Source organism: Podarcis erhardii, assembly GCF_964252035.2.
Source record: "Podarcis erhardii genome assembly, chromosome: 6".
NCBI lineage: Eukaryota > Metazoa > Chordata > Lepidosauria > Squamata > Lacertidae > Podarcis > Podarcis erhardii.
In genome coordinates, this window is record NC_138510.1 from 90,470,667 (window position 1) to 90,483,454 (window position 12,788).

The following is a 12,788-nucleotide window of genomic DNA, read 5'->3' on the forward strand; positions in this document are numbered from 1 at the left end:
GAATTACGACTAAATACAATAAACTCTGCTTATAGAGATGGGAGACACAGAGGCATACCAAAAAAACGAACGTGTTTGCATTAGGGGATGTTCTGAAGTAGAGGACCTTATGCATTACATCTTGCACTGTTCCTTATATAATGATGCAATAAAAAGATTTTTAGCACCTATAATGACAAGGACCCCTGGCCAGAACCCCTTTGACATGATTTTATATCTCCTCGCAGACACAGATAAGCATGTGACCTGGCGTGTAGCACTCTTTGCAACTGCTGCTAGGAAAATTAGAGCAAATTATATAGCCAAAGTAGCCATTAACTGTAAAGGAGATGAATTTATTTGATCCTATCTATCTACTTCAGGCTATGCTCTATCTTTGTCACCAAACTCTGAGCATAAATTGCACACTGCATTAATTGACATTGTTTTTAACATTAGTGGCCATGTGAAGATTTTAGCTTATGAATTGTATTGTTTAATGTCTTGATTTGTACATTGGGGTACTTTTATAGCTCTGTTTAGAGTACGTAATGTTTTGATAATATAAATGTCTTAAGTCTTTTGTATCAATTCAGTATAGTTTCTTTTAATTGTCAAATAATTCTGTGTACATTGCGGCAGCCTTTGGCTATGTGCAATAAAACTGACTGACTGACTGACTGACTGACTGTCTCTCAGAATGATACCCCAGGAGGGGACGCTTGAGCTCCTAGCTGATAAAGACCTACAGATTATGCATCTGGTAGCCAAATTTGCTCTGGCACCCAAGAAGCTCTGTTCTGGATATGTTAATTTTAAAGTTTTATGCTGTAAACTTTTTATAGGGTATATCTATCATGCGATTTCAGAGGGAAGCCTTGCCTTGCCCTCTGCTATGCATTGTAGCGGCCTCTGGTCAGTGGCGTAGCGTGGTGGGTGCAGGGGGGGCGGCCGCACCGGGCGCAACATCTGGGGGTTAGAATTAGGGGGCGCAAATCCACGGGTTAGGGCGCGCAAATCCACGGGTTAGGGGGCGCAAATTACTTGCCTTGCCCCGGGTGCTGACAACCCACGCTACGCCACTGCCTCTGGTTATGCACAATAAACTGATTGAAAACCAGTGTCCTGTAACCAAGAAACAGTTAATGTTAATGCAGGTACTGCGAGATGCTAGTAGGCTTAACACTGGACTTATTCTTGAATTTTGTTTGCTTTACAGTATACCTCTCCAGCATTAAACAGTGTGCTTCAGAGCGTTTTCTAGGATCAAGTAACGGTAAACGGATTTCACCGAAACCCCAGATGTACACAATTAGCCGCTTTCTTGAATGATGGAATCATATCAGATGCATCTTCCTTTTCCTCCCTCAGAAATTCTTGTTTCTGACACCTGGATGGAAAATAGAATCACAAGACGCAATCTTAGCAAAGGTAGGCTCAACCGTATTTAACAGCTCATGACTGAAAAATCCCCATATGATGCTTCCATGTTTACACACACACACACACACACACACACACACACACAAATGAGTGCTTGGTTTAGTCTCATTTATACCTATGAATTCCATTCCTTTTCTTACTTAACAAGAAACCAAAATGTCTGCAGCAATGCATTTATCATTCTTCCCTTCCCTTCCTTTTCTAGAAGAGCTTCAGGGGAGACCCAGCTTGCAAGAGTCCTTTAGGTTTGATGAAAAGAACTTCTATATTCTTTGGCATTCTGCTATGACTGGGGTACTTTAAGGGTCTAAGAATCTCTCTTATATGAAATCAGAGTAATAGTTCATCTTACCTGGTACTAAAAACGTTGGCTGGTATTTGTTATTATATCTGGTTGATCAACTGGGGGTCTTTTTCAGCTCTGTTCACCTGGGAGCCCTTAGCTTAGAGATAATGTAGGGGATTAAATAAGAAGCCCACTGATAGTTGTCAATATCAGAGGTTGTCTACCGAGAGTCAGAAAATAGAGAGCTTACAGTCATCTGTGAATCCATATCTGATGTATCTTGGCAGATTCAGTGTTCATTTTTCTTGGCTGCATTTCACCACCCTTTCTCCAAAGAGTACAAAGTAGCTTAAAGGGTAAAGGTACCCCTGACCGTTAGGGCCAGTTGCGGACAACTCTGGGGTTGCGGCGCTCATCTCGCTTTTTTGGCCGAGGGAGCCGGCGTACAGCTTCCGGGTCATGTGGCCAGCATGACTAAGCCACTTCTGGCAAACCAGAGCAGTGCACGGAAACGCCGTTTACCTTCCTGCCGGAGTGGTACCTATTTATCTACTTGCACTTTGACATGCTTTAGAACTGCTAGGTGGGCAGGAGCAGGGACTGAGTAACGTGAGCTCACCCCGTCGCAGGGATTCGAACTGCCAACCTTCTGATTGGCAAGACCTAGGCTCTGTGGTTTAACCCACAGTGCCACCAGTGTAGGGCAGTAGTTTGGGCAGAACTAAAGATCTGGGAGACACAGGGCACTCTGCTCCCCATAATTTGGTGCAACTCATCACTTGATGTGACATTGCTACTCCCTGTTTTCCCCCCAAGTTGTAATTACGTGCAGCAGAAATGGGGAAACTCATGATATAATTATGTCATGATAAATATGGCACAGTGAGCTTCCTTAGAGGTTAGAATTGGGGACTCAGCTCTTTTCAGCTGAAATTGCTCTGAGGTCCAGTTTTATAGGGACGCAGATGGCGCTGTGGTCTAAACCACAGAGCCTAGGGCTTGCCGATCAGAAGGTTGCGATTCGAATCCCCGCGACGGGGTGAGCTCCCATTGCTCAGTCCCTGCTCCTGCCAACCTAACAGTTCAAAAGCACATCAAAGTGCAAGTAGACAAATAGGTACTGCTCTGGTGGGTAGGTAAATGGCGTTTCCATGCGCTGCTCTGGTTTCTCCAAAAGCAGCTTAGTCATGCTGGCCACATGATCCGGAAGCTGTACACCGCCTTCTTTGGCCAAAAAAGCGAGATGAGCACTGCAACCCCAGAATCGGCCACTACTGGACCTAATGGTCAGGGGTCCCTTTACCTTTACCAGTTTTATATTTTGACTCAAAAGATGGTTCAGTCACAATATAGTAAAATATGTTGTTGACTTTTCAATCCCATGTTTTCTTTTAAAGCCATTCTCTATTAATCATCTTTATTCTTCATAACCCCAAAATATACTTCCCTCTCTCCACAGATTTCTTTTGAACCTCACTGCCCCCATTCCTTCCCTCTCTCCCTTCCCTAGAATGCTTTAGCTTCCCTGCTAGTTCTGTACTTTTTCACTTTTTTATTTCCTCATCTCCCCCCCACCTCACCCCGTTTCTTCATGGTTTCCCTGATACCCCATTTCTCAGGCGCTCCCTCTTTTTCTCTCTATCTGCGACAGTTAATTAACTTCCTGCTCTGCTCCAAAGCAGTTGTGTGGATTGGGGTGTCACAGGGTTTTGTCCTGGGCCCGTTGTCTTTTCAACACCTTTATAAATGATTTGGATGAAGGAATTGTGAAGATGGTCGTCGAATTTGCAGATGATACCCAACTGGGAGGGGTAGCTAATGGCGCAGAAGACACAATCGGGATCTAAAAGGACTTTAACAGACTAGAGCAGGGGTCAGCAACCTTTTTCAGCCATGGGCCAGTCCACTGTCCCTCAGACCATGTGATGGGCCGGACTATATTTTTTGGGGAAAATATGAACGAATTTCTATGCCCCACAAATAACCCAGAGATGCATTTTAAATAAAAGGACACATTCTACCCATGTAAAAACACACTGTCTGTGGACTGGACTGTCTGTGGGCTGGATTGAGAAGGTAATTGGGGGCCAGATCTGGCCCCCGGGCCTTAGATTGCCTACTCCTGGACTAGAGAACTGGGCCGCAACGAATTTCAGTAGGGACAAATGTCAGATTCTGAACTTAAGATAGGAAGAACCAGATGCACAAATATAGGATGGGGGACACCTGGCTTACTAGCGGTACATGCGAAAAGGATCTAGGGGTCTTGGTGGACCACAAGCTTAAAATGAATCAACAGTGTGCTGCAGCAGCAAAAAAGCTAATGCTATTCTAGGCTGCATCAACAGAAGTCTAGTGTCCAGGTCAGGGGAAGTAATAGTGCTCTTCTGCCTTAGTCAGACCACACTTGGGAGTCCTGTTTCCAATTCTGGGCATCACAGTTTAAGAAGGACGTTGACCAGCTGGGATGTGTGCAGAGGAGGGCTGCTAAAATGATCAGGGGTCTGGAAACTAAGCCTTATGAGGAAGGAATGAAGGAGCTGTCTATATTAGTGCAAATATCATACAGTGGTGCCCCGCAAGACGAACGCCTCGCAAGACGGAAAACCCGCTAGACGAAAGGGTTTTCCGTTTTGGAGGCGCTTCGCAAAACGAATTCCCCTATGGGCTTGCTTCGCAAGACGAAAATGTCTTGCGAGTTCCTGCGGGGGTTTTTCCCTTCCCCCCCTTTTCCTAAGCCCTAAGCTGCTTATCAGCTGATCCGCTAATAAGCCGCTTATCAGCTGATCCGCTAAAAGCCGCTAAACCGTTAATAGCGCTAATCCGTTAAGCTGTCAATGGGCTTGCTTCGCAAGACGAATAAACCGCTATACGAAGAGCCTCACGGAATGGATTAATTTCGTCTTGCGAGGCACCACTGTACAGAAATGTGTATATTAGGCAAAAGCGCAAATAAGAATGTTGATTAGGAGAAATTTGCGCATGAAGGCTGATGAATTTTCACGAGATTCTTTTAACTGGAGGAAACAGCAACTTGGAATTTCCACGGATTGCTGTTTGTTCCAATTCAGCCGTAAAGAGATGATTTTTTGCAGGGAAAGTATTGGGGGGGGGGGAGTCTTGGATCTGGACCTGAAAATCCTGGACTTGTGCCTAGAAATGAGGAGCAAAGGTTGTATTTATTTAATTTTCAAAAAGTTCAAAAAGTAGATAATTATATGTGCTAATAAACATGATGAGACGTAAATAAAAGGGGGGACAGCACCTGTGTAGAAGGGGAAATAAAGGGGGCAGGGGAAACCCCCCCAAACTGTATAATTTACAAGTGGCTATTGTACTTCACCAGATCTCAACCTATTACAGTATTTGTAAGAGTGGTGTCAGGAGCTGGCCAGCTGCTGGCTTGAGAAAACAACACGCAAGTGGTAATTTACAGAAGATTTATTGCATACAAGCAATTAACCTCTGGCTGCTCTCTCTCAGAGCGTCCATAAATCACAATCAAGTTGAGTCTTCTGAAGAATACTTCCGGCTACTGCAGAATATCCTGAACTTTCTCCCCTTACGTTTATTGGTTTTCCTTCTGTCTTTGACCCTTTCCATTTGCCTAGTTTTTGGACTGACAGGTTCAACAAACTCCTCTTCGGGTGAGGCATTCCTCTTCCCCCTTTGTGCCGTGAGAAATTGAGATTCTTCAGAGAGCTGGCTCTCATCCAGCCCACTTTCGCTTTGTTGATAAGCAGCATTACTAACGGCTTCAGAAAGGGGAGGCATTTGCCCCCTGTCTCTCGCTGCCTGAGAAATCTGTGAGTCTCCTGTCTTTCCTCTGCCTGCCCACTTTCTAGCTCCGGCTACTCTTCACGATTTTCTGTCGGGTCCATGACAAGTGGATTCCGAATATCATTGAATTTGTCCTTGGCAAGTCTGCATTTATATGCAAGTTGTTCATACATTGCGAGTTTGTATAAGTCTTCAGTTGTAGAAGGGGAGCTGCACTTTTATTTTTCCAATTCCTCAGCATCAGTCTTTTTGCTGTGGTAAGGGCACAGAGAGTCCATGCACGTTGTCCTTTTGTAAGGTTCCATGTACTGGGCATATAATTCAAAAGGATGTTTTGCTCTGTAAAGGTATGGTTGTTCTGTACACTTCTGTTGATGGTTTCAGTTACCTTCTGCCAAAAATCTTTCCATATAGGACAATCAAAAGACATACATTTTAGAGAAGCATTATACCTATTGCATCTCCAACAGTTAGATACCTTAGATCAGTGGTGTCCAAACTTTTTTCAAGGAGGGCCAGATTTGATGAAGTGAAGGGCCGTGAGGGCCGACCAAAGGGCCAACCAAGGTTGTTGACCTCTTTTAAGGATTGAAGTTGTTGAGCTGTTTTATGATTTTACCACAAAATTTTCTTTTAGATTGGGGTTGTTGAGCTTCTTTTAGGGTTGAAGTTGTGGAGGTTTTTTTTTAAGGATCTTACCCCAGGAAATAAACTGCCACAGGGGCCAGATTATATCGACCAGTGGGCCGGATTAGGCCCCTGAAACAGACTGCCTTAGGTAGTCCTTTTTTAAACAAATGCAATGGGGTCCAGTATATTCTAAATATTAGAAATGCGTAGCAAAGGTAAGGGTGGACAAGCCTTAAGTCCTTCTGTCCTGGGTTGAGGAGCCAAGCGTATGTTAGAAGTTGCTGAGATCCCTCCCCCCTCCCACTGTCCCCATTTGGTCAGAGCGGAAGATATAGAAATGAAGTTTTTAGAGAGGATGGATGAAATCATCATGCTTACTGAGATGGGCAAGAAAAGAATCAAGAACCTGAGCTCCTGTGAATGTGAAGAGATTGTGGAGTACATCATCATACCTTTGTCTCAACACTGCGTGGCTGTGGAAGATACCCCTCGGGCCTTTTATTACTTGTTGGAGTCTGCATGTGGTTATGTCCACCTTTCCAACAATTATATGGTGAGTTAGACCTACTCAATCTTCCCCACTCCAGCTGCCCATGTCCTTCATCCCTCTCTCCTTCTCCACAGTCAGAGGCTACCCTAAACGCGCACAACATTGCATGTGTCAAGTTTTGTGAAAGTCCAAGCCGCAGGATAGTGGTAGGGCAAAACTGTGTATGGTAGAAGTTTGTCCTCTTATTTGTAGTTCCACGTGGGGAACAGAACCGTTGCTAGTTTTATTTTACTCTACTGCAGGCTAGTTTCCCCTGCTCGGTGAGTTTGCTCCCTCTCTTCTGTTGGTTGAGCGGGTGAGAGGCTCAGTTTTGTCAATGGACAAAAATGGCTTGGGCTTGGGCAACTATTTGAGCTTTGCAGGACCAGACACTGGGCTCCCCATACCCCAACCCATATAAATAAGAGTCCAGTAAGACTGGTTTTGGGTCAAAACAGGCCACAACACTATTGAATACAGGTGAAAGAGTTTTGGCAAGGGTCATGGGGCAATCTAAATACCCTATTTTTCGCTCCATAAGACACACTTTTTTCCTCCTAAAAAGGAGGGGGAAATGTCTGTGTGTCTTATGGAGCGAATGCGTGGTCCCTGGAGCTAAATTGCCCAGGGGCAAAAAGCAGATCGTGCTTTTTTTTTTCCCCAGAAAGAGGGAAGGGGGTGTTGAAACAAAGCCGCTGAGCAGCTGATCAGCAAGCGACCGGGAGGGAGATAAAGGACTCTGACGATAAAGGAGGCTGCCCGGGAGGGGGGAGGTAAAGACAGCGAACTTGCAAAGAGAGGAGACAGGAATACTAAAGCAAGCAATGAGGAGAGAAACTCACCGTCAAATCACATATCATGTCTGTGGCCACAGCATGAACCACAAAAACCATGCATCCACTGTTTCGTTCAGAATATTTTTTTTCTTGTTTTCCTCCTCTAAAAACTAGGTGGGTCTTATGGTCAGGTGCGTCTTATGGAGCGAAAAATACAGTACTTCTGGTCCGCTCACCGTGGTCAATCCAGGCAGGAGTTCCTAAGACTTACATCCAATAGGGTGACCCCCGCAGGGACCGCTGTCTGGGGGAGTGCCTTCAGCCCTGCCCCCCCCCAGGGCACGTGGACATGGCCACTCCCCCCAGATCACTGTAACGGGATACCCCAGCATTTGGAGGGGCAGGCGGAGACTACAATCTCCCCTCCATCCAAAACAAAGGATTGCCCCAATGCCCAATCAGTTGTGACAATTGCTATGAGGTAGGCAAAACCACCAGGTCAAAGCCAATTAGCTCAGTGGGCAAATTCCTACCCGGCCCTATAAAGTGGCAATGTGTGCTGGTCCCGGGGGGAAGGTTACCGTTGGCGTAGTCAAAGTCCGGTCCTGGGTCAATAGCCTGGAAACAGTCCACAAGGAGCGGGGCGAGGTCTGAAGCAGGAAGCCGGGCGGGGACAGGGGCACTGGAGAGTCAGGTCTGGGTCCGGGCAGGAACAGGTACTCAACAACGACGTTGCTCCCACAACCTGGGACCGGGCCGACTGGCCTTTGTCTGTTCTGAGGCCAGGGGCGGTCCTGGCCCCCAGGAGACCCACCTCTCTTGGCCTTAAGGCGAGCACTCCTCCTGGGAGAAACCAGTTCCCTTCGCCTCTCTGCCCTGAGTCTCTGCAGTTCAGGAGAGGCTGAAGGGTTACTGGGCCCAGGGGGAGACTCACCTGCAGGCACTGAGTCCTCAACCACCTCTGGAGCCAGAGTGGAATCACCTGGTGCCTGCTCCTGAGGATTTGGCACAGGTGCAGGCGCTTCAGAATCAAGGCCCTGCCCCAGTTCAGCCGGCCCTGGAGGCGGGGACTCCTGTGCAGGCTGGGATTCCTCCGGTTCAGCCTCTGAATCGGAATCCCAGGCCATCACACAATGGCTGTAACGACAGCAGAATCATTGACTATCAGCTTAAACCTAGGATGGGTGGGTTGGTGGGGGAACCTGGCGAAGGAACAAACAGGTAGTGCCCCAGGTGTAGGCTGCTTAAATGGGCAAGGGGCAGACCCGAGGGAAGCCCACTCACTCCGTCGGCTCTGCCCCCTGGCACAGCCCAAATCTCAGCCTTCAGCCCCATTTGCCAAAGCAGGATGCAGGCTAGGATCTGGTTTCCGATAGGCGACGGGGGCTTATGCTCCCACCGCCTATCAGGAAGGGCCCTGAAGTTCCAGTTCCCTCTTTGAAGCCTCTGCCGTTCCGCAATGCCATGGCGCTAAGAGGGGTGAGCGGACTTGTCAGAAAGGCAAAGAGGAAATCTTGTCACCTTGCCCGTTTCCTGGTACTCCTCTGATGAATGGAGAGTTCTGAGCTCAACCCCAGATGCACCGGAATATGGGCAAGGGGGTGGAAGAGGATTGGAAGAAATTTAAAGTTTATCTACAGAAACATTGTAAAATTAAGGAATGTTAGAAGGAGGCTGGAATGAAGTTATGTGGCTTTAGCAGAAATATTATAAAGGATTAAGTAAAAATAGATTGTTAATGGATGAAAGGAGGAAAGGTAAAGTTATATTATATTAAGATAAATTATAGGATAAAAATTGGGAAAGATGGAAAGGATTTGCTGAAATAGCTAACCGAACTAGAATACAAAAAAAGGGAGGTGCGAGGAGGTCAAGGAAACAAGCAAATGAAAGATAAGTTATGGGAAGGTTCGTTGTGTTTTTTAATTGTTTCTATTTTTGTTTTTCTGTTTTTTATTTAAAAAAAATTCTATTCTCTTCTCTCTTTATGTGTTGTCAAGTTTTTGTTTAACCTGGAGTTATTTCTCTTTTTGTAACATTTAAAACTTTAATAAATATTATTTTTTTAAAAAATATGGGCAAGGGATGGGAGTAAACAGAGATCAAGGAAGTAAATATTCTGTTCTGTGTTGTCCTTCTTTGAGGCTTTTACGTATCTGAACACAGCAGAGCTCATGCTGAAATCTGTGAGTCCCAAGCAAAGAAACATTAGCTTGTTTGAGGAGTCAGTATTGCACAGCCTCAAGGGAGAGGTAAGAGGACCTGCTGGATTTGGTTGATACGGGGAGGGTGGAGATTTCAAAGTATGAAGCCCTACATGGATTGGGTCCAAGCTTTCTGGAAGACTGTATTCCTTCATAGGAACCTCCCTAGGCTCTGCGATCTTCAGGGGAGACCTGTCTCTTGGTCCTGACACCCTCACAAGCACCCTGGGGTGGGGGGCCTCTCGGTGGCTATTCCCAGACTCTTGAACCCCCTCCCTAGAGATGCCCGACTTGTTCCTTCCTTGTTGTCGCATCACCAGCTGGCGAAGACCTCCTTCTTCCAACAGTCTTTTGGGAGCTGACTGCTTTTAATGAGGGGGCTGACGCTGTGCTTTCTAAATTGCATTTATTTGTATGGCTTTCATAGATCTTACACACATGCACAAACACACCCTTAATTCTATTCTATTAGTTTTTAATGGTTGGTCTGCATACAGAACGAACAATGTGCACCTTATCACTTGGTGCACACATGCCCATAGAGATGGCCTGAGGGCTAGAGCTATGGGGCTTCCCTTTCTTCTCAAGTATGACCCCTTTCCCCCCATTTCTATTTTTAAATCAATCCATCATTTCCTACCCAGTTGCTCTGTCAGACGTCTTCTGCAGGCCGAGATGCTAATTCCACTCAAGTTATTTGTTAAAATTGAAATTACTATTCATTAAGCAGTGAAGGGTTTTAAAAATAGCAACCTTCTCAATTCTTAAAAATCAAGTTGGTTAATACTGGACAGTATGGGCAGAAAGCCACCGTCCTGTGAATGACCTCTGAGGGTGGCTTAACCTTTTTGCTCCTCCCACAAGCTGTTTCTCCACCCCCCCCCCATAGGAACTAATGGAGCCACTAATTCACATGGAGGCAGGAAAATGACCCTGTAATGGCAAAATCAGATAATAGAATCATAGAATTGTAGTGTTGCAAGGGGCCATGCAGGGCCGCCTTTACCATATGTGATGCCAGGGTGCAAAGATCTGCCCAGCGCCCCCAAATGTTCATCTTGCTGCTGCCGCCACTTCCTCCTGAGTAGTAATAAATGCTACTTTCACAGAGGGAAGACTGGGGGTGTGGGGTGAGGGAGGGAGGGAGGCTTGGGAAGGAAGCTGCACACCAGCCCACCAGCCATATAGTTGGCGGGGTGCAGCTTCCATCCTAAGCCTCTGCAGGGATCTCTCTCCTCCCATGGAGGCTTGGGAGGCAAGCTGCACGTCCGCCAGCCATATGGTTGGCAAGGCGCAGCTGGCGGGTGTGCAGGGAAAGGGGAGGCCACCGGCAAAGCCACACAGCTCCCCCACTCACTGGGGCGCCCCTGAGAGGCCGGCGCCCTGGTGCAACAAACCACTAAGTCCTATGGGAAAGACGGCTCTGGGGCCAGGAGGACCATCTAGTCCAACTCTCTGCAGTGCAGGAATATTTCGTCCAACGCAGGGCTCGAACCCACAACCCAGAGATTAAGAGTCTTGTGCTCCACCAACTGATCTCTCCCTCGTGGTGTGGTTGAGGGTAACCCATCTCTTGGGCATTCCATACTGGGATAACCTTCATCTCCCACCCCTTGAGTAAGCTCCTTCTTTTTCTCACCCCCTCTGGGGAAAGTGGCTATTCCTACAGAAGTCGTTGCTGCTGCGTGGTGAGCAGAGTTGGTGGACACCCCACGATTTTCTTTGCAAACATTAAGTAGTGGTGTTCACTTTTATGAGCAACTTCACTCTGCTTCTTGCAGCAGCCCCTCTTGTAGTCACATACTCGCAATTGCTGCGTAGGCAACGTGGATGATCATGGCCAAACATTATTTCCATTGGAGTCTTGCTGCACAAATGCAATACTCCTTGCCCCATATCAACCCACCCCCACGAAAAGATGTGCCCAAGAGGCTCTCTTGTAGGTCCATGGTTAAACAAGGTGTCTGGGATTCAGGGGGAGGCCAGTGAAGGTGGTCAAGGTCCTGTGTGAGTGTCTGGAGGTGGCTGGAGGAAGGATGGCAGCTATCAGATTGAAGTTGAAGCCTGACAAGACAGAAGTGCTGTTTTGGGGGGATGGGGGCAGGTGGGTGTGGGGGACTCCCTGGTCCAGAAAGGGGTAACCATGCCCAGGAAAGACCAGGTGCACAGCCTGGGAGTCAATTTGGACTCACAGCTGTCCAGGACAGCTGTCTACCAGTTCCATCTGGTACGCCGGCTGAGACCCTACCTGCCCGCGGACTGTCTGGCCAGAGTGGCGCATGCTCTGGTTATCTCCTGCTTGGACTACTGCAACATGCTCTACGTGGGGTGATTGAAGGTGATCCGGAAACTACAACTAATCCAGAATGTGGCAGCTAGACAGGTGACTGGGAGCAACCACCAGGACTATATAACACTGGTCCTGAAAGACCTACATTGGCTCCCAGTACGTTTCTGAGCACAGTTCAAAGTGTTGGTGCTGACCTTTGAAGCCCTAAATGCCCTCGGCCCAGTGTACCTGAAGCAGCATCCCCACCCACATTGTTTAGCCCAGACACTGAGGTCCAGCTCCGAGGGCCTTCTGCTGGTTACCTCACTGCGAGAAGTGAAGTTATCAGGTGATACTAAAGAACTTGCCAATAACCATTGCATTGTTGTCTCCCGCACGTCTCTGTAGGTCTCTTACAACATGGGTCAAATCAATTTGGCAAAAAAACTGGTGAAGAAGGCTTTGCGTTTATTGAAGAGAAGCTTCCCAATGACCATTATAGGAGCCTTTTTCAAGTCCATGGTGGAAACTTCCAAACACTTGTCTCATCAGAAGAAGCAGGTTCCTTGGCAAATGGCCAGTGGGTATGGTGATTCTGGCAAATTGTTTTTAGAAGGTGGAGTGGATGTGCTGCTGAGTTATACAATTGAAAGGGGTATTGTAGATCAACAGGTCCACCGCCGAGATCTGAAGTAACCTACAGTTGGGTGCCTGTAGGAAGCTTCTCAAATCGAGGAATTGTTCCAACTCTGTCCCCCTCTAGGCAGCATATTGTTCTCTTCAACTGCTGCTTGGGCCATAAACTTTTCTCATAATATACTTAGCTGAGACCTACCTTAGATTAAGGTGTTGGATTGGATTTTATCCCAGTCACTGTGCATAAGATGGACAA

At 47.0% G+C, this 12,788-nt stretch overlaps 1 protein-coding gene and 1 long non-coding RNA gene across 4 annotated transcripts in view; one reads left to right on the forward strand and one right to left on the reverse strand.

Annotated features, from left to right (window-relative positions):
• ADCY10 (adenylate cyclase 10) overlaps positions 1-12,788 on the forward strand; it is a 69,777-nt gene that overhangs the window by 41,118 nt on the left and 15,871 nt on the right. For all 3 annotated transcript variants that reach the window (XM_081865633.1, XM_081865635.1, XM_081865634.1), the window contains 6 exons: positions 1,199-1,255; positions 1,351-1,410; positions 1,628-1,667; positions 6,440-6,671; positions 9,568-9,675; positions 12,305-12,480. In XM_081865633.1, the coding sequence (XP_081721759.1) occupies positions 1,199-1,255; positions 1,351-1,410; positions 1,628-1,667; positions 6,440-6,671; positions 9,568-9,675; positions 12,305-12,480 (673 nt within the window). The remainder of the gene's footprint in view (positions 1-1,198; positions 1,256-1,350; positions 1,411-1,627; positions 1,668-6,439; positions 6,672-9,567; positions 9,676-12,304; positions 12,481-12,788) is intronic.
• Positions 1,166-7,970, reverse strand: LOC309344003. The gene is made up of 2 exons (XR_014157516.1): positions 7,660-7,970; positions 1,166-1,369 (listed from the first exon to the last, which is right to left on the reverse strand). It is a non-coding gene; the product is annotated as an uncharacterized lncRNA (long non-coding RNA).